Source organism: Taeniopygia guttata, chromosome 5, assembly GCF_048771995.1.
Source record: "Taeniopygia guttata chromosome 5, bTaeGut7.mat, whole genome shotgun sequence".
Classification (NCBI taxonomy): Eukaryota; Metazoa; Chordata; class Aves; order Passeriformes; family Estrildidae; genus Taeniopygia; species Taeniopygia guttata.
Genome location: NC_133030.1, coordinates 34330119 through 34355104, shown reverse-complemented (window position 1 = coordinate 34355104; position 24986 = coordinate 34330119). Strand labels below are relative to the sequence as shown.

Here is a 24986-nt window from a genome sequence, read left to right as displayed (position 1 = left end):
TGTAGAAGCACGAGCAAGAGGGGGGGAAAAAATGTTTACAGGCAACAGTGGTTCATGATGCCAGTAGTACTGTGGTTGGAAAATGTGTTTTACCAATAAATTGACTAATCTCAATTTAAAGTATCTCCTTAAAAAGTAGTTAGTTAGCAGCATGGCCACTTCATGAGTTTTTGTTTTTCTTTATTGTGAATAAATGTTTTGTAGCAGAAAAGGTTCAGTTGCCTGAATTTTTCTAGGTTATTTTTAAAGGCTACTTTTCTATTGTAAAACCTTTTCCGGGTGATGTTTCCTTGAGTATTGGTGACTATGCATCAATGAAGATGAGGTGATGAATCACTTCAGACAAATCACATTTGTTTGCTGTATATATTAAACTTCTTCCAAACAGAGGCTGCTATAATTCCTTTCCAGTGAAAAGATCCAGACTGAATACTCCTAACCCTTCCTGAGACTTATAGTATCTTGCATGCAGACTTCTAAATTAATCCAGTATGGCTACTATCTTTAGTGCTAATTTATTGTAAAATTCTTGCCTTATTAGTATAAAAGTTTGGCCATATATTCTGTATCAATGTTTTAATGTGTAGAAAGGTAGTACTTACTTCTTTTATATCTGCACTGAAAATATTAGGTTTTGCATGGACTAATGATAGACAGATTTAAAGCTACATGCAAGGTTATCTGTGCTTATAATTGATCCTTTTCTTGTGATACATTTTAAATTGTAGTTCTTGAAAATTGTTGTTTCTCTCACTACATTAAGGAATGAGTTTTTAGTGTTCAGAATACCTATTTTCTATGCTACCAGAGTTAATCCCTTTGCACCTTCTGGATCAAGAGTGCTTTCCTTTTGTGTATTCAGTCATTACATAAAGGAAATGGTTTGCTTTGTAAGCATGTAAACTGGGCTTAACAAACACAAGGAGGGCCAAAACCACTCACAGTAAGAATTCCGAGAAAGAAAATATATGTTCCTTGGGAGGAAGAACTTTTTTTTCCATTACTTTTTTTTTTTTTTGCATGTTTGGTCCTCAAAGTTCCTCACATATTAAGCCAAAAAACTTGATAATTAGATTTTCTCTTTATGTTTCTGCTGCAGAGAAAGGTCAACTGTGCCAAACTTTGTAACTTAAATCCTGGGTGTTCATATTGTTAGTTGTGTCCTAATCTTAAAATACATATGTAGGGTAGATAAGCAGACAAGCTCCAACTGGGCTGTCATTTACTGATCAAGGTTGGATAATTGAAGTTGCTCTTTCTTCTGGATTATTCTTGATTCACATCAGCTTTCCCAATGTCGATCACTGCAAAGCTGCAGAAGCAGTGGAGAAAGTGCGTGTAGAAATAAATGATCAGGGCAAGAGAAGGATGGAGAGTGCTTCTGGCAACAATGCCAGATCACATTACTTTAAAGTGCTTAGAACAATAATTGTAGTGTAGGTATGCAAGTTGCCTTGGATTTGTTAGCAGGAGATAGTGTACAACTGTCAGTAGCTTTGTGTTCTCTCACAAGTCTCTGTTAAAGGACCTCCTGAAATCATGCTGCAGAGAGTAGTTTCAGGAAAGATCAAAAGAAATCTAATTGCTCTACATTTTCAGCTATCTCTGCTTACTCATTGGAAATGCTTCTTAAAACCATTCTTTCCACTTCTTTATGATGCTTACCAGTTTTCCACCTGTTAAAACTTAATATAGTATAGATTTTGATACAATAACTTGTATTTGCTGGAAATTACTTAATGAATATAAAGTTTAAAATGAAAAATTTCTGTTTTACTCTGGATTTTTAATTAGAACCAATCTAACCAATTTTTTCCTAACTTAAATTTGGCTGCAAGATTTTATACTGCCCTTTTGATCCAGGAAAAAAAAAAATCTGTGTGTTATAGAAAGCCATAGCATAACAACTGCATGTCAAACAATGATGTGCATTGTGATTAGACTTGTCACTGATGAAGGGCACCTAGTTTTTCTGTGTCTGCTTCTCATTTGGGAAAAGAAGATACTGTTTCCTTTCTCTTTCATACTTCTTCTGCATCACTTATTTTATTTTTTCTCCTTTTTCTTTTTTCTCCTCCTTTTTTTTTTTTATCTCCTTTTTTCTCTCCCTCTCCTTCTTTTTCTTTACTTAACAGCAGACAATGTATGCAAACCATATTTTTCTGCCTGATCTTCTAATGTGACTAGCTTTTTAAACATCTGTTACTTCACTTTGGTTACTTGAGTTCTGGCATTTTAGCTCCCTCTTCTTCCCTTTAAATAATACTTAGGCTTTTTTTTTCTTTTTTTTTTTTTTTTTTTGTGTGTGTGTGTGCTTCCTAAAGAAACAGCTCTGCCAACTTTTTTTTTTGTTTGGTTTTTTTATCATCTTTTTATGTAGTATAGGCAATATTAGGTTTTTACTCAGTCATCTGTGAAAATGCCTCATACAGGTGGTTGTATTGAGTTCTGCGCACACAACACATTCCAGTCAACATAGGGGTGAAGAAAACAAGGATGAGCTACAAGGATTTCGCTACTTAATGGTATCTAAAAGTGCAGTGACAGTTCTAAAATTCTTCTACTCAAATAATCGCTGCTCTCTGTAAGTATTGCTATTTCTAAGAATTTACTGACTAAAAGAGTCTTTTATCTATTCCACCCAATATTATTGAATTTATAGGTAAATAAATCTGTCTAGGAATTGCTGCATGACCAGAGAAGATTCTTTCTTCTCTTCCAAATCAATTTAATTTCTTGATATTTGAGCAACCAAGTTTAAGAAGCAGAGCCCTCAAAACCAGTATTTTACATCCTGTATGTAAAGCTCATATGTGATAAGTGCATTCCCAATGTTAGGTTTTGAGCAAAATGTACAGAATTCTGTCAGATGAATATGTGTGATGCAGCTGATACTTGAGGCTTAAATTCCTAAACAGTGAACATTTTAGCTCAAAATTTAGAGGTCGTTAACACCACCAAAGCAGTTGCTTGTATTATGCTGTTGGTCTTTTGACTTTGCTTTTCAGTATGCATAATAAAATGCTGATTGCTTTTCTTCAGCTAATAAAACAGTGACTTCTCCTGCCTTATTTGAATTACTTGGGCAGTATCCTTGCAGATAAAAGTACTCAAAATTCATTGTTACTTATAATAAAGGAAAATTATTTGTAATCCTCACTGTTTTGAGTATAAATATAGAAGGTCCGTCTGTTGCTGCAGTAAGAGCAAAGATCTGTAACAAAACACATGGGTGCTAACAAAAGAGCCAAATTGAGTGTGATCTTCTCCATCTACACCTATTTATCCATTCTACCAGTTTAATTTCTCCTTATTTTTATTGAATATATAATGTCTTCCGTCTCTTTAAGCAGAGATACTTAATTTTCTGGTTGTATTTCTTCAATTATGCAGCTATGATTCATTTCCAGTACTGTTAAGTACGAAGACACAAATATTTTTGGAATGGCTTCATTTATAGCTCATTAAATTAGTAAGGTTTTTTAGTTTTGTACTTTAGCCTATTTTTTATAAACTATTACACTTCATGTTGTATAATAAAAGGGGAAAATGCTACTTAAAACATTTTTACAGTGGATAGCAGTCAGCTTTGTCTAGTAAAGCTGTGCAACATTGATGTCAAAACTACACCCTAAAAGAAAAACAAAATTGCTTAGCTGTTCCTATGTGACATTTTTGTCTCATAGATTGACTGCAGCTGAAAGGCTGTTTCACTCCTTGCTTGGATTCTGCTGTCTAAAAACTTTTGAGCTTGCATTGCACAATGTTGCACTTGCTTTCTTGGTACTCTAATCATATATTTTGTGCAGTTTCACCTAGCTGTCTCCATCACCTTTTTTAGAATTCCCTCCTTAGGGTGAAGTTCCATCCTAAACCATAATTTATTATAGAATGATTTATATTCAAAGGGAGCCCAGAGGTTGTCTAATGGAAGATTTGGGCAGGGGCTTCTTCCACCAGACCAGGTTGCTGAAAGCCCCATCCAAGACACCCCTGTACACTTCCAGAAATGGAGCATTCACCTCTTTTGTTAAAAACCTGTTCCAGTGCTTCACCAAACACAGTAAAGAACTTTGCTCTACTATCTAAGCCTACCCTTCATCAGTTTAAGGCCATTACCCTTCTAATGGTATTAATGGTTTTAAAAGTCCAAAAAGGGAACAAGGAGATGTAATTATAACACTAAATTATCTCACTATCTCATCATCTCTGTTGTAACCCTTTGTTTAGGGTTGTGTTGTTGCCAAAACAAGGAAAATGTATCTGGTGGATCCCTTTTAAGTTGAATAGACAGAGATTTAGTGATTATTGCAGGAGTTCTCATGACTATCATTTATAAAGTGTGAATTTGTTCTTATTTTGGTTTATTACATCTTTTGTGAGGAAGGGGGATGCACATGTATTCCTTATTCTTTTTCTGTATCATTGCTTACAAGTTTCTGAACTTTTCTTCTGGAAAAGCAGCAAATAACGGAACTTAAATAATCTTCATTTTGAACTCAGAGGCCTTGCAGTGCCTTACTATTGCTTGTCTCTGTGTTACGTTCATACATGACCCATGTATTCATTACTTACATCTTTTTGTAGAAACTTGTGAAGAGTAATACTTTAGCAGTAGTTGGAATGGGGAATGTAGTAAAACCAAGGCTTAGTTACACTTTTTTGTGATGTGCTGTTAAAAATCCTATGTTCTGACCTTAGGGTCCGTGGGTCAGCTATTTCTATGCTTAGACTGCTGGTTAGGCTGCTAATTATTACTGAGATTATCAAACATAATAATACAACTGTATAATAGCTACGTAAGTTACATTATTTATACTGATGTATGACAAATGTAAAGGACATACCATTGAAACCCTTTGTATAATCTTACTAATACTTTTTTTTTTCTGGTTTGATCGACTATTGTTAAAGAAATATTTGCATTTGTTTTTCACTTGTTTATTTCCATTTACTTCCTGTCTCTGAAATATTCATGGTTTGTTAAAACTACAAAAAAAACTGATTCAAGCCATGAAATGTGGTGCTATGTAGCAAGGGAATGGTAAGCTGTTTTTTTGGTCAGTGAACCACCTTTAAAAAAGTTCTTTAAATTCGCAAGCTTCTTTTTTAAGGTTTACTTGGACTTTCTTTTTTACTTTGGCTTTGGTGTTGTTAAGCATTTTGCAGTTTGTAGTCTTTCTGGTTTGTTAATGCAGACATTAATGATTTGTCCATTTGTGTATGCTCAAAACGTCCTTCTGGATGTTTACTGGTGTTTTATTATGTTAAAAGGAGAAATTTAGCATTAGGGATTTTCTTAGAATATAATTTACTTTGCAAGATCCCTTTCATATCATGTGGTTAAAGTCCTTGAAAAGCCATGTCAATATAAACATTAAGACAAGCTTAGATTTAACAGTATCAATGAATGATGCTACAGCTTCAATTCACCTGGGTTTAAACACATGAATGTTTTTTTGTATACAACATTCATTAGCAATCTCACAACTCATCAAGGCTGAGTATTTTTTGAGTATTTTTGAGTATTTTTTTAAGTGTGGATATGCTTTATTTGGTTCCAGGTTCCGTTCCTTTTCTGTGCAGGCTGAGTGGGAAATGCATGCCAGAAACGACCTGTACCGTTCAGAAATTTCTTCTAATGTTATAAGAATAAAATTTAGGTTTTGTGCTTGCCTACCTAATATCAAGTGTCATTTTAGGTGAGCAAGCTCAGGTAGGTCTGATAAATTTTTTCTTCCCTAATGCACTGCCAAAAGTTCAAGAGTATGTAGCAGCTCACCCTCTAAGCTCTGTACATCAACAGACAACTCTGATCTTCATTGGCTTATGCTCATTACAGATGCTCTCTGGCCCAAAGGGTCTGTAGTCCAGGATGGCCTAACAGAAATTCAGGCAGAGTAAATACAAAAAAATCTGTGATGATGTTTCCTGACCTGTTTGAGAAAGTATAACAGCTTTGTCCTTTATTTTTGCTATATAAGTTCTTAGGTGGAGGAAGATAACTATCTGAGCATTTGTGGAGTGCTATTCCTAAATACAACAAGCAGTGGAATAAAAAGTACACAGGTGCTTGTTTGAAAATAATATAGTCTGTTTGAAAATAATAGTACAGTCTGTTGTACCTTAGTGTAGCTAAATTGTTGATAAGGAATGTGTTAGTTACCTTCATCTTATTTTAGTGGTCTAGAACTTTATGACAAAATGGCTTGTTGATTAATGTATTCACATGTGTTAACAGGGTTTCCAGTCCTGAAATCCATCACCTCAGTGGCTAGATGATGAGCTTTGACAATGAGAGTGATCTAATTGCACTTGCATAATTCATACTTGGACTTTGTGAGCATGTAAGACTGGAGGACAATGGCTGTGAGAGAAGAGAGAATTCTCACCTGTTCAGATACAAATATTACCTAAAATCTTTCCATAAATTGTTGTACTAAATTGTAGTATTCCCAGGAAAATGAAAAGCACAACTAAATCTGCAAGCTTCACTTAAAAAAAAATCTAGACTGCATGGTGTTGTCTGATGAAATTTACTGGAAGTGTCAAGTTGTCTTAGTTTCAGTGGAATCTGCCTTAGGCTGCAGACTTAATGCTTGTTTGCTAAGGAGCTCAAGAAAATGAAAAGCTTGTGTTCCATCATTTCTTTAGATTTTTCTTTGTTTTTTCAAGGTTGGGAAGAAATTGTAACTTTTCTCACTAAAACACCCAAACGACACCTTTTTCTCTTGTTTCATTTGTGGGCTCTTCCATCTTTCTCTGCATGTTTCCATGGTAAGCAAATCAGAATTAATACATGGCATCAGTACCCAATAGCTTGGTAAGAAACAAGTAATAATTTCACAGAATTAGAAGAGGGTACAGACAGTTCTGTGCTATAAATGGAATTAAGAGATTCCTGTGGATCTACAGAAATTCTGAGGTAAGGAAGAAGTAATAACTATGAGAATATATGCAGAGAAGGAAGACAGGCTAGATAGAATAGAGCATGGATATTTCTGGAGTTATGGCTGTCAGCATTTAAAAATGAGACAAATTTAGGATTTTGTGGAAGAAAACTCATACATGAGTACCAGGATCTGACCACTTGAATTATGTTACCCAGCTGCCTAAAACTGGATGGAATTTAATCCAGAAGTCCTTGGTACCAACAGTCCTCTGTTGTGAACAGGCAGCTGTAGAAATGGTCAAAAAGCATCTTCCATGTCAGCTTATCTCATAAACCACTACAAAGGGAAATTACTTATTATATACTATTTATTTAGTTCTGCTACATGTGTCCATAACCTCTAGAGCCATCTTTGAATGCTACCCTGATTCTTTCTAATTTTTGTGGGGAAGGGTAGAAAGAAAAATTAGTTTGTTTGGGTTTTTTTATTTGATTATGCATTTTATCTTAGATGCCATTTTCTAATTAATATGCCTTGACCAGATGGTGTTACAGAGCTCTTTCTGTTATGAAAACTTAGGTCTTCAGAAGGCAATTTCTTGAGAACGGGTAGAATCCAAGTATGTGTTGTGATCTTTAGTGTGATAAAATATTACTTCATTTAACCAACCTTCATGGATGACATACAGAAGTAAAAGAAACTAGCTACAATTATCAAAGAAGAGAAAATGCTGGGGAACAGGGCTAAAATGTTTTTTCATACAAATGTCAAATACATACTTTATATGTAATTTTGATGGGTTTCAAATCTTAACAGCTTCTCCATTCTTCAGATCTTCTTGTTCTTTGCAAAAGAGCTTACAGCTGCAACCATTCTTCCTTGCAGCATTGATTACTTTACATGGACATAATTCTTAAATTGTCTGTATTCAAATAGGAGCACTATAACCCCATTCCTACTTTATTTTTTTTAATTATTCTATATTATGTCCAAGAGAACAGTTCATGAGAGCAATATGGTATTTTGACACTTGTTCATTTGTGTCTCATTTTCCCTTTTGAATTATGTGTTTTGTTAACGCATACACACATACATACAGAACATGCGTGCTGTTTTACGAGCTTCTTCTCCTAAATAATAATTGTAATCATGTATTTTTAGCTCTTTCAGGATACCAGTTATCCCTTCCTTACATAAAACTGTTTCCCATGTAGCTTTTTCCTTTTGCCATATTGGGTTCAAGCTATTTTGCTTGGTAGCTCAGGTGTCTATAAATAGATTTTCTTCTTGTCGTTTTGTTTTATTAGTTTTTTGGGGTTTGTTATTTGAGCAGAAATGTTCCATTCAGGTTTTTTGACAAAATCCAAAGCTCTTCAGTAAATCAGTGTGGTTACCAATATCCTAAATGTAACAGCATTTGTCTGTAGTTCCTTTGAGAAATCCATGTCTTTCCTTGCTAAACTCCTCACAGAAATAAACTTCCTAGACATAGTAGCCATGCACATGTGCTGTTTATTGTGAGGAATACCTCTTACCTCTTTCTAAAGGAGGAAATCTGACAAGTCTTGTAGGAGTTTGGTGTATATTCTGATTTGTTGATATAATTTTGAGAGGAGAAAGGTAACAGACATGTTAAGCAAAGCCTTATTTAGTAGCTCTTATTAAGGCAATATCCTCTTCATTAAAAAATAAGAATATATGCTCTTATACATTTTCTTGATTTAAACAATGTTTTCTTTAGCACTTGTGCTACATTTGCATCTCCTTCTGTTTTAGATAAGTCATTAATATTTTGTGCCAGTGGCACTCATTCTCTAGACCTTTAGTAACGGAAGGTTTATAACATCAGCAGTGTACCGATAAGGTCATCTGGTATTGGTATCTGCAAGTAAAACAGACTTTAGCACAGTGGTCTGACAGTACCTTTTGGTATGTGGACATGTATGTACTCATGAGCACTTCTCTAGCTGGGAATCACAAAGTCTTCTGCTAAGGTGTTTGGATAATAAGAACCATAAAAAGCCAAGTGTGGTTCAGGTGTGCTCTTTTGGTAAGGCTACAAACACAAAAGTATATTGCACCAGAAGCTGGAGGGAGTAAAGTATGTGTGTAAAATGCCAGTCAAAGGTAAAGAGCCTTGATCCATGACCACTTCACATTTGGAGACCAGCCTAGGGCTGTTACATGGGTGCCAGCAAAGATAGTGTAATTTCATAGCAGAGTGGGTCATGATTTTTCAGAATGCCTTTTTTTTTTCCCTTAGCCTTGTCAGAAGTGTTTAAATGGCAATTTGCACAGTGACAACTCTTGCTTCAAAGTATCACAAATTCTTCTAAATTAACCCATATGTTTATGGATTATATTTATGAAGTTGTATTTTATTGAAATTGCTGTGCTTTGAAATATGATATTAAAGAAAAGAAAGAATAATTGAGCTTGGAGGGCATCTCTGGTTGTCATCTTCCCTGCTGCTCAAGGAAGGGTCACCTAAATCAGCTTACCCAGGACTGTGTCCAGATGGATTTTGGAACTCTCCAAGGATGGAGACTCCACAATATCTGTGGACAACCTGTTTCATACAGAGGTACACTCACAGTGAAGTGGTTGCTAATGTTCAAATGGAACTTCCCTGTGTTTCAGTTTGTGTCTGTTGTCTCTGGTGCTCTCACTGGGCACCACTGAGAAGAGCCTCGGTCTATCCTCTTTGCAGCCTCCCTTGAGCTATTTGTGTACACTAAGAAAATACCCACAAGTCTTTTCTTCTTCCAGCTAAGCAATCCCACCTCTCTCAGCCTGCCCTCATATGATGGATGCTTCAGTCTCTTAATCATTTTTGTTGCACTCTGCTGGACCCCCTCCAGGAGTTCTACATCTCTTGTGTACTGGAAAGCCCAAAACTGGACAAAGCTCTGCAGATGTGGCTGAGTAGAGATAGAGGATTGGCCTCTGCGACCTGCTGGCGAAATTGTTGGTCTACTTTGTCCCAAGGGCATGTTTTGGCTTGTGTTAAGCTTGGTGTCCATATTAAGGTCCTTTTCTTCAAATCTGCTTTCCAGCTTTGAAAGAAATTAGAATTCTAAATATCTTTACCAAAGCTGAAAAAGTCAGTTTCTCTTATGGTTCAGTTTATAATCCCTCTTGCAGATTCAGGTTTCTTGATGGTAATGGTAGTAGCTGTATAGTACTAAAAAAAGAATTTGCAATTACAATACCATCACTTTATGCAACGTTTCTGAAATCACTTTTGTTTCTCAGTCCTATTTTAAAATAGAAATGGGCAAAATGCAGTACAAGTAGAAGAATGGCAATGTTTAATATTAATTTGGAGAGAGATGATTTGCATACTGTTGAAACTAGGTTAAAATATATGTAAAAGCAACAAGATGGTTGCTTCCCCACTCTCCCCAACATCTCTTCCCCTTTTTCTCTGGGAAGAGTATTTTGGCAGAAAATTCTAAGTACTCATTCTCTTTTCCTTGGCTAGTGGAATAAAGGACAAATGCAATAACATGTTATCTTTATGGTCTTGATATTAAATGTAAAAAATACCCCAAATTATCGAAGCAGTTTATTTTTTACCAAAAAAAAAAAAAAAGGTGATTAAATTACAATTGTGCTCCTTCCCCAGCCACCAAAAGCAGATTTATTGCTTAGTTGTTTAGCTGAAAGTCTCAGCCCGTCTTGGCCCATGATGTGCCTCCTGCACTTGCACAACAGTTTGGTCATCCAGCTTATGCTCATCCAGTTAAGACCCAAGAGCATTGCACTGTTACAAACACATATGTTTGTCATATCTTTCCTGTTCACTTATGGTTTATAAACATTTGATTTTGCCCCTAATGATTTCTTAGGCTGCTTAATTCACCCCACTTCAGATTTTGATTTTGGTATAAGAATAATCTTAATTTGATTATATTTTTAGAATGAAACTTCACACATCATATTTATTATGCTATCTTAAAATTGCTTTGTTTCAGGTTTACTGGGTATAACACTCAGACACATGCTATACTCCTCAGTAAGGCTTCACTGCAAGAGGAAAAAAACAGTGTAGATAGCCTTTTTTTTTTCCTCTTTCTCCTTTATTCCAATTTATAATTCCCTTTAATCATGTTAGAACACCGTACTCTTATCTCCTACCTGAGGCACTCACTTGTTAGAGAGATCTGTTTCCTTACTTATTTAAAAGTAAGACGATCCTTTATTAAAACAGTCTTACTGATCCTCAGTACTGACTTTAAGAAAGCAGCATCCTCCTCTGTCCAGAATACCATCTCCTTTAAACCTCGCTCTGCCTCAAGAATTTCCCATGGCTACGACCAAAACCAGGGAGTCTCAGAAAACGCTGGCTTCAGTACAGTAGCTGTGGACCTGCTGTTGCAATGCTGCCTTCATGCTCCATTTCACGCTCTTGTGGTAGCTCTGGTAAAAGGCTTTGTAAGAGCAATGCTCAACTGATCATCCTGTTTGTTTGGTTTTTCCTTTGTTCAGGTATTCCTGATAGAGCTGCCAAACATGCAAGAGTAGGTAAAAACCTTAGGCTGTGTTAGGAAAACACTAGAGCTTGTCTGCCCTTTTTCCCACTGCTAAAGTACACCAGCCATTTAACAATTTGTCCTAAAGTTCCCAAGAATAGATGGAGCTGTAATGCTTACAGATACAAGACTTCCAAGTGCTTTTGTAGTGCCAGTAGTGCGACAGGCAGATCCTGTTTTGTTTGCAAAGGATTTTGGAAATGGGAATCATTTATAGGTCCTGCTGCTGCATTCTGGTTAATTGCAAACCAGCTTGTGTTGCTAAAAACAGCTATTGTTACCAACTGTGAGTTCCATTCAAATATAAAAAAATTTTAAAAAACAACTACCAACAGAAACATAAAACTAAAAATCTCGTTTTAGACTTAGGCATTTTTACAAGTACAGAATTTGTCTAGTTAATCTGCAGGGTGGTTATATGGGAAAACTGGCTTGTTTCAATTTAAATGATGGTTCATTAATTATTACCTTTTAGGGAATTTTAGTTTTGCACTAATGCAGTGGATTTGATAGTGATTTCTAAAATATTTGAAAGGATAAATGTTTAAAGTATTCATTTGGAATATATGAAAAGCAAATCACAAGATTGTTAACTAGACCAGACTAAGCATCTCACTGTAGGATAGTGGGGGAAACCCCAACACTGACAGAGAACTCTATTGAATGGAAGTAGCTTAAGCCTCTGTCTTTGCTTCTTATTAGCAATTCCTGGAAATAAAATGTATGTGGAGTGTGAACTTCCATTTTAAGAAAAAATAAATGTTGTAGATTTTTCTCATGTAGCCTAAGGGAAGTTCTCTAACTGAATTCTTGCTGCAGTTGGTTGATATACAAATAAAAGCTCTAATATTCAACCAAATAACCAAATTTATAGAGTGAAAAAATTAAAAGCTAAATTTGTGATTCACTTAAATTGAGAATAGCAGACAGTTTTTAGGCTTAACCAGTCCTTGCATCCTATTTCTTACTGGTTTACAGGAGAAGCCTAGTGTCCTCAGTTTCTGTCAGAAGAGGCTCTTCTGAGAGGAACGAGTTGAAAGTTGTGTATGAAGTGTACAACTACAGTCTGATCTTAGCTCTGAGTGAAACACAGTGATAGAGACCAGTGAATGAATGATTCAACTTTCAGTAATGTTATTCAGCATCGAGATGTAGCCAGTTGTATTTGCAGATATTACATTTTTGATAGATGCAAACCATGAAGGATTGGATTTTTCTTTATTGTATTTGTCTGCTGTGTTTGAGTACTTAATTAAAAGATGTTGATAAAGAAATGGTGTGCAACAATGACTGAACTGTCTTTTTAACTATGAGATTTAGAGAGAGGAGGGGGCTTTGCTCAGAGGCAGCAAATTAAATACATCTGCCTATAAGCTAAAAATTTATAGTCTTGTAAAATTTTCCATTTTTCAAACCGTTATGTACTTCAGCTTTACATGCTTGCAGCAAAATTCTTATATATGCGTGTGTTTGTGTGTATATATATGCACACACAAGTGAATCATATTTATGAATCATACATGTGTGTGAGAATGTAATATATTAATTATGCAAAAAAACCTACCTTTGTTATTTTGGGGATTTTCAGGGGGGTGTTGGAAATAAAGCAGTGATCTTTTAAAAGTGCAACAGCGTCATGAATAGTTTGATCTCAAATATAGAAGGAACAACTTTGATCTCTTCTAATATTTCTTCTTCAACCCTTAAATTTGACATCACTGGTGCTAAGTGGCATAAATACTTAAACCCTCAGGAACATGTTGCAAAAAGATAACACCTTATTTTAAGATGTTGAAATGTTCAATCATCAACTGCTATATTCTTCCAGTAAACTGTACTTGAAATGTACAGTCTTATAACATGTTTGGCAAACCGTGGGGTTTTCCAAATGATGTAGTGGCAAATTCATAACCAAATTAAAAGTTTTCATTTAATTTAAAAGAAAAAAAACTAAGAGCAGAGACAGAGGGAAATGACCAAAACCTCTTTTTCCAATACTCTGGACTGTGGCTTTTAAGTAATAACATGGTAATAATTTGTTTATTTTATAAAATCACTAAATGATGAAAAAATATGTTAGATTGTAAAATTAATTTTACACACAATGCAAATACAGGAGAGAAGTGGCAAGTAGACACTGCAAATATGGATTTTAAGTAGTTGTAACTGGTTCTGTTTTCAAACCCCACAGTGCATGTCCTGATCTACCCTTGCAAAGAACGAGTTGTATGCATGGGGAGAAGGGATGGATGAAGGGAAGCAGGGTGTCTGGCTAGAAGCCTGTTCCTGTTTAAATTTCAGTGACAGAAGGCCTGACCTCTTTCTGTTTTCTTGTTCTCTTTTCTGTGCAATTTCATGGTGGCTGACTGGCTTCATGATTAGTCTAAAATAAATCAGGAACTGGATTCGTATTCTCTTTTCAACCCTCTAGCTAGATCATTGAGTGTAAAGTTTTTTGAGGAATATTAGTTTTGATTTGGCAACTATGTTCTCTGGTTAAGCCTCTTTACAAAAGATCACAAGCTCTGAGAAGTCTTAATGAAGGCACAAAAATACAGGGGAGCATTTTTAGAGGGTGATTTTAAATTGTTTTCTTCTAGGTGATGTTTGTGGAAAGAAAGTGCTAATTATTGTGATCTTGATTGTGGGTTTGTTGGTTTTGTCTTGTTTTTTACTAGACTTAGGTTGTTTATGTTTATGGAAAACTAATTTCTTCTTTTGCTTCTCTTTCAGTAATAGTTATGCACGAGTGCGAGCTGTGGTGATGACCCGGGATGACTCAAGTGGTGGATGGTTACCACTTGGAGGGGGTGGACTAAGCTGTGTCACAGTCTTCAAAGTCATTCCCCAGGAAGAGAATAGCTGTGCTGATTTTCTTATCCATGGAGAACGACTCAGGGATAAAACGGTAACAATTTTTATCTATTTAACGATGATACTAAAACTATATGGGACATAGGTATTGACGCTTGCTTGTTACTGCCTATAGACTACAAAGTTAACTTAGCGTCTCAGTCTAATATGGCTGCTGAACTTCTCTATATCAATGTTTGTGTACCAAAAGAGGTAGTTATTTGCTTTTGATTCTGCTTTTTTAGACTCAAGCGCATTGATTTTTCTTTTTTTTGGGAACTCTTCATCCATTTGGAGAAAAATTTTGCTATTAATTTTTCTTCCAATTAAAGATTGGAGTTAAATCTTGTTTCTATACCAGTGATACTGCATTTAGGAGGAGTGTTGGAAATGAGAATTTTAACAAGAACATGAAACCAGGTGGAATTGCTCAGAAGTGATTTGGTTAGCTGTAGAATATGACAAAAAGAAGCCATTTTACATGCGAAAAACTTCGTATTGAAAGACAGCATGAAGCTGACAGGTCAAGAGTTGACCTGGTTTGATGAGTATGTAGACAGTATTAATTCATCAGCTACCTTACATAAAATACCAGTAATAAACATCTCTTAAGAGGCATCATGAAAATCAGCCTCATAAAAGGAAAACTGGTGCAGGATCTCAGCCATTTCTACATGCAGACCTAATGAAGACAAAATGGGCTTACTAAGGATTGCTTGGTTACTTTTATGGTAAGCAGATTTCTGAATGGGGCTCTGTTTTACTGCAAAAACAAAGATAAGTAGAGAAAGCACAAAAGCTGTCTTAATGACTTTTCTTTAGTAATTTATTCTTTTCTGCAAATGAACGTTGACTCCTCTGTAAGCTTAAATGATAGAATTACTTCTTATACTGTACTGCTGACCCTTCTTCAAGCACACCAGTTTCTACCCTGCTGAGTTTCCTCATTGTAGGAAGAAAGCATATAAATAGAAATTCTGCTGACTCAGTTGTTTCAGTGGGGCGTAGCGCTATTAGCAGAGTACCCTGTGTTCCCACACAGCTACGTGCACCTGCAGTTCCTTCCTCACTTTGCAGTAGTTCCCTTTAGAACTTTTTTTAGCCTTGTTGATGCTCTTTTTGAGAAGCTTAATTGCATTTAGAATTACTTGATAATTTTTTCTTAATACTTGGAATATTTACAGCTTGCCTTAAGAATAATAAAATGCTCCAAAGTAGAGACTGGTTTAATGTTTTGCCTGCATGCATATAAAAATGTCCGGTCATCAGTGTCCTGATCTGTTTGCAGTGTCCTTTCTCCCATTTCCTGTAGACAAGATTTGTTTTGTTTCCACTTCTGGTAGAAGGTTTTAAATGTTTCTCCTCTCTTCCTGTCTAAAATCAAGCTCATGTTAGCATGAATATGTTTTCCAAATGTTTATTGTCTTGAAGAGTTTGTTTTGGTTTTTTGTGTTTTGTGTGTGTCCTATCCTGTGTCCATCTATTTTCCTTGTACTTGCCCCCGAAATGTGACCTAACAAGATTATAATCTTGCTGTAGTTATGGGAAGTCAGCCCCTCAAAAATGCGAGATAAAAGGTGGAAGAAGTGCAGCTAGGATGAACATCTCTCCTGTGTATGTTAAATAAAGCTCAGGGAACAAACAAATATAGATTTAGGGTTTGAAGAAGAGCACTGGAGAACCAGTAATTAATTGATAACTGAATGAAAGTCACTGTATTCATGTATTTCTACAGACTTCAGATAATGCAATTATATAAGCAACAGCTAATGTGTAATGAATAACAACCGAGTTGTATAGAATTCAACAAGATCCCACTTGGCACAGAAGAAACAAGATCCTACACCAAGAAATGTGATGACAAAATTAGGTCATGACGCTTACTTAGAAGGGCAGAAGATAGCGGGCACTGAAAGAGAAATTCTGTTGGACACGTCACTGATTCTAAAACTGTTCTGATCATTATGCTTTCAATATGGTCAATGGTTTTACATTCGTTCTTAGGATATTCTTGTGGATTCACTGGTCAAGCTCAAATTTTATCCTTTTCTTTAATGAAGCCAAACAACTGGGGCTTTATTACAAATAGAAGTGACAGGTGACTATTATATTTCATAGTAATTATCTATTTTATTTTTTATTTTAAAGTAAAGTAAAAGTGGAAGCCACTGTATCTGCTGTTGGGTCAAGACCAAATATTTTGATTATCTTCAGATTTTGTGGAAGTATTATGCTGAATCTACTGTTTCTGTGCATCAACTTCCCTTTAGTCTTGTTTTAGAATGCCCTTGGTAAATCTCAATGCCTGAATAATCTTTCAAGTTGGTAGTATGCTGTTTAGTTGGTTGTTCTGCCATTGTATTTGAAAAGAATGTTGCAATTTTTTTTAAACTTCCTAAACAGCTTTCTAACAGATTCAGACTTTGAGTACATGTGTCTTCAGGAATGTTTAATTAATAATCTTCTGTAATATCTACAAGTCACTTGGACCATGGTTTCCAGTTCACTAACATTTTTGCAAAGTTCACACAGCTGTTTCTGAAAATACTTCTATGGATTAAAAGAGAAAGTAGTTTTTACAAATCAACTTCCCTACATTCTTTAAAGTCACATTACATGTTGCTAAAATACCTTTCTAATCAAGATTATGTCTTGATTTTCTCTGGCCAATAAGTCTCTTTTTTTGTGAACTGGCTTAGCTTCCAGAAAATGTACAGAAATTCCCTTATCCTGGAAACCTAGAGTGTGGAACTTGGGACACGTTTCTGTGACATGGGGAAGCATAGGTTTTGAAATATCTTAGTTTAGAAAGTAAATGGAGTTCAGATCTATAGTTTTTACCTAAGATAAATGGCAATCATAATGCCAGTATAACTGTCTAACCATTGTGTCAGTAGAAAGGTGAAATTCTCTCCAAACCAGCTTGAAATCCACAGGTGAGGTTTTGATGGAGGTATCTTCCAGATGCCTCTTAAATGGTTATACTGAAGAGGAATTAGCTTTAGTTGCTGCTTCTGACACAACACTGCAGTCCATTCCAGTGTGTCAGATCTTTTCGTGTATTTTATAGGCTATGCAGGCATTTAATTATAGCTATAGATCTCAGTCTGTAAGTCAGCTGTATAAATTAAATACTTTGGAATGAACATTAAAATATTGAAGATCCTTGTTGGAGAGGGCTTGTCTTGTTCCTTTTTAGACCTGAGAGGCAGGTTGCTGTCAGCCCTTCCATGAACCAGCTTCAGACTACATGTAGAACTTCCAAAACTTTTGTGCAGTACACAGCTGTACTTGTGGCATTCACAAAAAGCATCCTAGCTGTCTGAGAAGAAAATCAAAATGGTGGCTCCATGGAATTAATTTGAGAGAGAATGCTTCGTACTAGTTTGCTCAGGTTGTTTAGATTTCTGTTGGAATGTGAGGGTATTTCATGGAGGCTTTTCTCATAATTGCACATTTCCCCCTTTATTATAATCATCTTCCTAGGTCAGGCTCCAGCCAGTCTGCTTGGAACAATTGCACTCCCTCATAACCTGGTCAGGTCTGCTGTTCTCTCTTTCTGTGTTTACAGTTGCTCAATAGCTAAGCACATACTAGGTTCAAACTTACTGGTTTTTAGGATTTGGTGAATTTTACCTTCTTGAATGAAAAGTCTAATAGACTTCTCTGGTTTATTGTCTTCTCCAGACTTTAGCCATGCAAGTTTTTATCAAAGGAGAAAAAATATTACTAGTATCTTTTAGATCATGAATCAGGAGTAACAACGTTTAAAATCTTTCCTTTGAATAAGAACTAATTGTGTAAAGGAAGAGACAAAAAGCTAAAATTGAATAGAAATACCTTTCTCTTCTAAAATTCTGCTGTTTATAAATATTTACTTTTTAAATCGTCTTTAAAGTTTGAGGGGAAGTTGATTCTGATGGGCTGTAGTACAGCCCAGTACATGATCTTCTTTTTGAACTGAATGAAAAGTAGGCATAGAATAATTATATCATATGGTTACTGTGGCACTGTAGCATGAATATCCTCAGGTCGTACTGCTTGTTTCCAGGAGTAAAGCACAAAAGGCATTGAAAAACTATGTCCTTATATGTTTGTAGATTTGGGTTGGGAATGAGAAACAGTGGAGCTGTCTATCTTACATGTGCTCTTACAGGCTTTGAAAGTACAGGTAGAAACCAGTAAAACAGGATCCAGGATCTCAAAATGTTCAATTATTGGGTATGTTACCAAGAGAGAAAATTGTATCAATGCAAAAGTTTCTTGGTTTTTTTTTCTGAAATAAGCTCTAAATAATGATGTCATATCTTCAATATTCATTTTGTGTCTGTTTAAGAATATTTGGGTTTTAAGTGCTGAAGTAGAAAATTTCTGACTGTGGAGATTGATCTTGTCTACATAAGCCAAATAGATTTTATTGTCTTTAAAGATTTAGTTTTTGGAGATGAGGAAAAAAAGCATTAGGCAAAGAAGTATTTTTGAGTAGCAATGAATTCATTAGTGTTGCATTTAATAACATCTAGATATTAAAAGGAGCTTTTCATTAAATAACAGGATACATAGAGCATAAATAGGGCTCTGTATTTATGCTCTGAGAAGTTACATTTTGGTCATGTGGACCTGGTTTTCTTCTGTCTTGAGTCTGATGATTCTGCAACATTTTCCATTATGCAGATGTTTCATATTGGCATGGAAGACTTATATTTAAGTCTTCAAATTAAGAAAACCTTCAGAACAGTAACCCATAGGGTGTTTTTTAAAATGAAACTTAGTTAAGCTGTAGGCATTTTATTTACAATTTTTCAGACCTTTTCTGTACTTATCCCTGGAGGTCTTGGGGAAGGTCTGCCTAAAAGGTTTTGGGAGTGCATATTTTGGGTAACCATGTGGAAGAGTATATGACCTTCACCTATGATGTGGAGAGTTCTGAACCATAGTAAATTGCACTAAAAATAATTGGATTTTTGAAATATATCTGCATTGAAAAAGCTTGGTTTCCATTTCCAGACCTTGGAGAATATGTGTATGAGGATACTTCCTCCCCAGCCCCCATGATAGTTCACATGCTTGAGCGTAAGGTAGCCTTTGGCAAAATTAAGTTATACAGTTTAAAAATTTACTATTCTGGCAAAGCATAGGGGTGTTTCAGGGAGAGAAAAATGCTTCTAGGGATGGTTGGTATGTTTTTTTTATTTGATTTGGACTTTTTTGTATTTCTGAATGTATCAAATGCTGTTGAAGGGCTGGATGTTTATAAATTTATGTCCCGCTGCTAATTGAGACCTATAGTTTTTCAGTTTTCTCCCAGGTAGGGCAGGCATCAAGTCTTGCTTCTATAAATTCTTGTGTCTGATTAATACATACAATTTTGATGTAACATGTTTTTCCCTTTTCAACGCCCTTTCACTTATATCTTCTGTGTTAAGCAGTCTGTTTTCATACAAGTTTAGATGGGAAAAATCAGTGTCACCCCCTCAAAGGTGTTATTTCCTTGAATCAGGTTGAAAACAATTACAGTGTTGGGTGGGGTGTTAACTTGTTTTGTTAATCAAAGCTTGTTATATATAATACGTGAGGGTTGGAAGTGGGGTGAGTGTTGCTTTTTGGGCTGGAGGGAGTTGGTTTGGGGATTTTCTAGTTTGGTTTGTGTGTCTTTGAAAACCATAGCTTCTACTCAGTGAAGTTTTAATACAGTTTTTATCTCTAGTGGTAAAATTTTTACTGGGTATGAATTTTCAGAAGGAAGTAATCTGGATTAATCCCTTGGGCACCAGAAATTCATTGTGATGCTATAAAATCAGGCTTGTAGTACTTTTTGTTGATGTTTTGGATGACACTACGCACAAAATTGACTGTGAAAACAGTTGGTGTTAATATATTAGAGATTCCCCCTAAAGAGCACTCGACCTAGAAAAGGCGGTGGTGTGAGAAGCCTTCCTTTTTAACTGCTCTTTGAAAGAGGAAGCAAGTTTAAAATCATCCAGAGGAACAAACAACTATTTGATGCACCTTAGAACTGCAGAATAATCCTTTTTTTCTTCCTGCAACAACTTTTCCCACAGACCTACAGCAAACAGATTCATTTTTTGATGTTTTACCTACATATTGTTGACCATTTAGGGAGATATGAGTGGAGAAATAAAAAATTTTGTTAATGCTGAAGGAGTTTATATGAGCAGATAGAATATTATCCTTCTAGAGGCAGAGGTAAAAGGCAGTAACAGCAGAGAGGAGATGATTGCTGATGGGTTGTAGGGGGAATAAATAGTAAAGAGTAAGAGAAAAAACCCTATTTGCCTATGTAATAATTAGACAATCAAAGGAGAAGAGAAACACAGAGTATGTAAGAATAACCCAAATATAGATATATAGTTATATATTTTTTTAAGTTTGAGGGGTTTTCTCAGTTGTTTGTGCTTAAACTAATTTTACAATATCCTGTGAGGAGTTTTATATTTTTTCTTTTAAAAAGCCACATATGTAACAAAAAATAAAGAAATTCTAAAAGTGCATCAATGAAATCATAGGATTTTGAAATTCCTCATTCATCTCTCAGTCAGCGTAGGCCTTCATCAACAAATACCGATACAGAGACAATGTTGTCTTGCTGGGAGCTTTATTATACTATTATACTGCTATAGAAGCAGATCAATGCATCTCCCTCCATACTTTCTTGTTCACACTGGATTTTTTTTTTTAATCAATAAACACTCAGTGCAACAATGTTGCTTAAAATAAATTTTGCCAGTAAAGTAAATATACAAATACATTTTTGAAACCAGATTATTTAAAGGGGAAATGATAAGGCTTTCCAGTACCTGAAGGGTGCCTGCAAAGAAAGATGGGATTATTTAACAGAAGGATTATTTAACGAAGAATATAGTGACAAGACAGTGGGTGACAAGACAAGGCAGAATGACTCCAGATTTAAAGAGGGTGGATTTAGATTAGATACTAGGAAAAATTCTTAATTGAGAGGGTGATAAGGCACTGGAACAGGTGGCCCAGAAAAGTGGTGAATGCTCCATTCATGGAAGTGTTCAAGGCCATTTTGGATGGAGCTGTGAGCAACCTGGTCTAAGGTGTCCCTGCCTATGTCAGGGGGGTTGGAACTGAAACTTAAGATTTCTTTCAACCCAAACCATTTTGTGAAGACTGTGACTTTGCTTTAGTACTGAATGTACATGTATACCTCTAATGATTTTGTAGCCAAATAATTCTGGTAATTATTCACAGTTACTGCTTTTTTTATAGTTGAACATGAGCCACAAATGTGCAGGCAGTAATACGCTCATAAAGATTTTAGGGTTCATTAATTTCATTTTTTTTAACAATTCTCTTATATTGCTTTCACTTGTCTAGTAGCCTTTCTGAGAGAAATCTGAAAATCTGCCTGAAAGCAGCATGAAGTCAGTCTAGTGCTAAAAGATTTTGTAGATCTCAGTGATACAGTAAAATTTGATCTCACACATAATGCTTTTTGGGGGGGATGTGAGCTATTTCATTTGCTGAACATCTACTAAGTCTGTACTACTTGTTGCAGGTATGAGATACATTTATGGGTATGAGATTTTTGAGTAGGAAGGTTGACTCAGTAAACAATTATTGCCTTCAACCCATACCATTTATGAGCAACTGATAGGGAATAATTTGGCCATAATGGAAATGAAGTTAAAATTACATCCTTGTTGCAGGAGGGAGTTTAAAAAGAGACCTCTATGATGTATGTTTCAGGTAGTTCACAAAGACGACCTTTTGTTCTCAAATTTGATATATTGGTCATTGATAGCTTTTCCTTCCATTTTCTTTCTGAAAGGTGGTCTTGGAATGCACATTAAAGAAAGACCTTGTTTACAACAAAGTTACTCCTACTTTTTACCACTGGAAGATTGATGACAAGAAGTTTGGCCTCACATTTCAGAGTCCTGCTGATGCAAGAGCATTTGATAGAGGTATTCGGAGAGCAGTAGAGGATATTTCTCAAGGTACATATTTCAGGTGAAATGGTGGTGGAGTGGATGAATATGAGTGTTTACTAAAAAAGATGTCAAAGTGCTTTGTGTAATAGTATTTTGTTGACGGTATATAAGGATGTGGATTAAACTATAGCATAATGGGATTTTAGTAGTTTTTGAAATAGTATTTCTGGCATTTCTAAAGTGCCATTCATTCAAGTGTCTTAAATTGCTTCACGAACACCAATAAGGTAATTTTCTGAAACATCCCTATATAATAAAGTATTGCCTCTTTCTTTTAGACATGAAGAAATGGAGGAAGCTGGAGTGTAATATTTTCTCATTTGTATCTTAGAAGCTTTTTGCAGCTCCTGTGTTCTTGTAGGATAAGCTGGGAAGTTGAATGATTTCTGACCTATTGAGTTCTCTTTTTATCTGCCCATACTTTCAGTTAATAGTTTTATTTTTTACTAACAACTGAGTTAGTAGTAGTTCTGCATTCAGTGTGGTTATGAGAACAGGTTTTTTAAGAGCAGAAGAATTTACTCAGATAGCAATATGGCCAACTGGTTCCAGAGCTTCACTCAATTAATGGAAACCAGTGAGCAAACTGGAGGATATCATCAAGCCTAGATTCTGAGCTGAAAATATGATAAATGTATTGCTGGGTTGAGTCAGGGAGGGAAGAAAACTTGTGTCTATTGAATTGAAAGAACATGTCTTTCAGGCTTGTAGAAAGTAACTTTAAGGATTTTATGTGTGTTATTCTACTAATGAAGGGAGGAGCATGTTTCTGAAGGGAAATGCTTTTTGACATACTCTAAGACTGCTTTGGAATTTTGTTGGTATGATCCATATCCCTTCAAGACAAATATTTAGATAACATGAGAATAACTTTTTTTCGCTTATGGTCTCACACTTTCAATTGCTGTTGATTTATAGCAATTATATATAGTGTGCATTCATGCCAACCAAATGTGTCTGCCTTTAATTTTCAAAATGCTACATTAAAAGGAATCTATTCTTGCTTCTGACTGCTGATGACACTTTGAAAATGCTTTTATAAGGAAGGTGAGAACAAGAGAAAGGAGTATGGCTAGGAATGCTCAGTATAGAAAATGCAGTGTAGAAATGAATGATGCTTACTAAATCAACTTGAAATGGAATGATCTATAGGTTAAAACAGTAAACAAGAATATTTATATAATCATCACTGGGTATTGAGAGATGATGTGGATTACTGGAAGCAGTAAGTGGTAAATACAAAGAAAATAACCTTGTCTATTTTTTTCTTTATATAAAGGTTATCCACCCTCCCAAAATGATGTTGATGTGTCAGAAGACTGCTTTCAAGTGAGTAAATTTTTAAATTAATTGTGCATTTTTCTTTTACAAATGTACTGAACAGATTTTGCTCTCATTACTGAGAATAAGCAAAATAAGAGCAATAGCAAAATTCAATTTAATGAAATAAGTTCCACAAGAATTATCTAGAAGACTTATAATATTACATGTTCTAAAAAAAGTAGTTACTATTTAATACATAGGATCATTAAGTGTCCTGAGTTTGATTTTTAAGTTCAGAATGTCTGTTGAAGTTATATGTCCTCTTTGATATTATTGAAATAAGAAATATTCTCCTGGGAAGCAGAAAATAGAGGGATGAAGACTCTTTTTACTTGTACATCCTATTTGTTTCCTTAGATTTCGCTTTGCAGTGATAAAACTCTTCTAACATCAAATGGTTAGAGTTGAAAAGATGCTGAGGCAATGGTTGAGAGGATCCAATCCAAAGAAAGACAGATGCTCAGACAATTTTTAAAAACACACTGAAGATAAAGTAGTCACTTGTTGAGATTAGTTTTTATTGATCCTTATTCAATTTCTGTAGGTCATAATGGCTTAAGAGTTAAAAATTTATGTCCAACCATGCTTCAGAGTTACAGTGCTTTACTTGTATACCATACCATATACCATAAGTACTGTAACACTGATGTATAACACTGCCTGGTAATATCCAAGAATCATAGAACTAAAAAGCCAGTATAAAAAATATGTTATGGATATATATATACACACACAGAGTAAATAACTATATTATAAGTGAGTAAGTCCTATTTGTGTCTATGTATGCTTGTCATTTTTCTCTTCTTATTTATGGTTTTAGGGAAAACCATGTCTTCATTCACACGTATATTCAGTTTTCAGAGTGCAGAAATTTAAATTAATGTAAAGATGGTAAAGAACCAAGTTGACTCAGGGGTCTTGGTGACTATTCAGAAAACTGATAGTGTTGCTAAGTGATTTCTTCTGGGAAGGAGTCTTGTCACTTATGCAGTAATAAATCCTGTATCAGTATAAATGGATCCAGTGTAGAACTTCTAGAAACAAAATCAAGAAAATTAGCAGCTGACTTTGAAGATATGATAGGAGACTGAGAGTCAAGTATTTAGAAAGGATACTGCAATGCAGTGGCAGTACAGAAGTGTCCTGATACCTTTTTGTTTTGTGGTAAAAGAAATGTATTTCTTTGTGTTGGCTGTGTAGCCACCTGTTGTTCTTTATTTGCACTGCTGTTTTTTTTTTTTTTTAATGCACTTGAAAGTAAAATTGCTATGAATATTAGATATTTCAGATTTAAAAAAGAAATTCGATTTTGACAGGGTGAAGGAGATATGTGCCAAAGTTAATGCAGTCCTTAATCAGCTCTTAAAACACTTGCTTAAACATGCTTTGTTGCAAGGATTAAT

At 35.2% G+C, this 24986-nt stretch overlaps 1 protein-coding gene across 3 annotated transcripts in view; it reads left to right on the top strand.

Annotated features, from left to right (window-relative positions):
* Window positions 1-24986, top strand: part of SPRED1 (sprouty related EVH1 domain containing 1) — a 58577-nt gene that overhangs the window by 20817 nt on the left and 12774 nt on the right. For all 3 annotated transcript variants that reach the window (XM_004174467.6, XM_072930156.1, XM_072930155.1), the window contains exons 2-4: window positions 14162-14336; window positions 22098-22266; window positions 23540-23589. In XM_004174467.6, the coding sequence (XP_004174515.3) occupies window positions 14162-14336; window positions 22098-22266; window positions 23540-23589 (394 nt within the window). The remainder of the gene's footprint in view (window positions 1-14161; window positions 14337-22097; window positions 22267-23539; window positions 23590-24986) is intronic.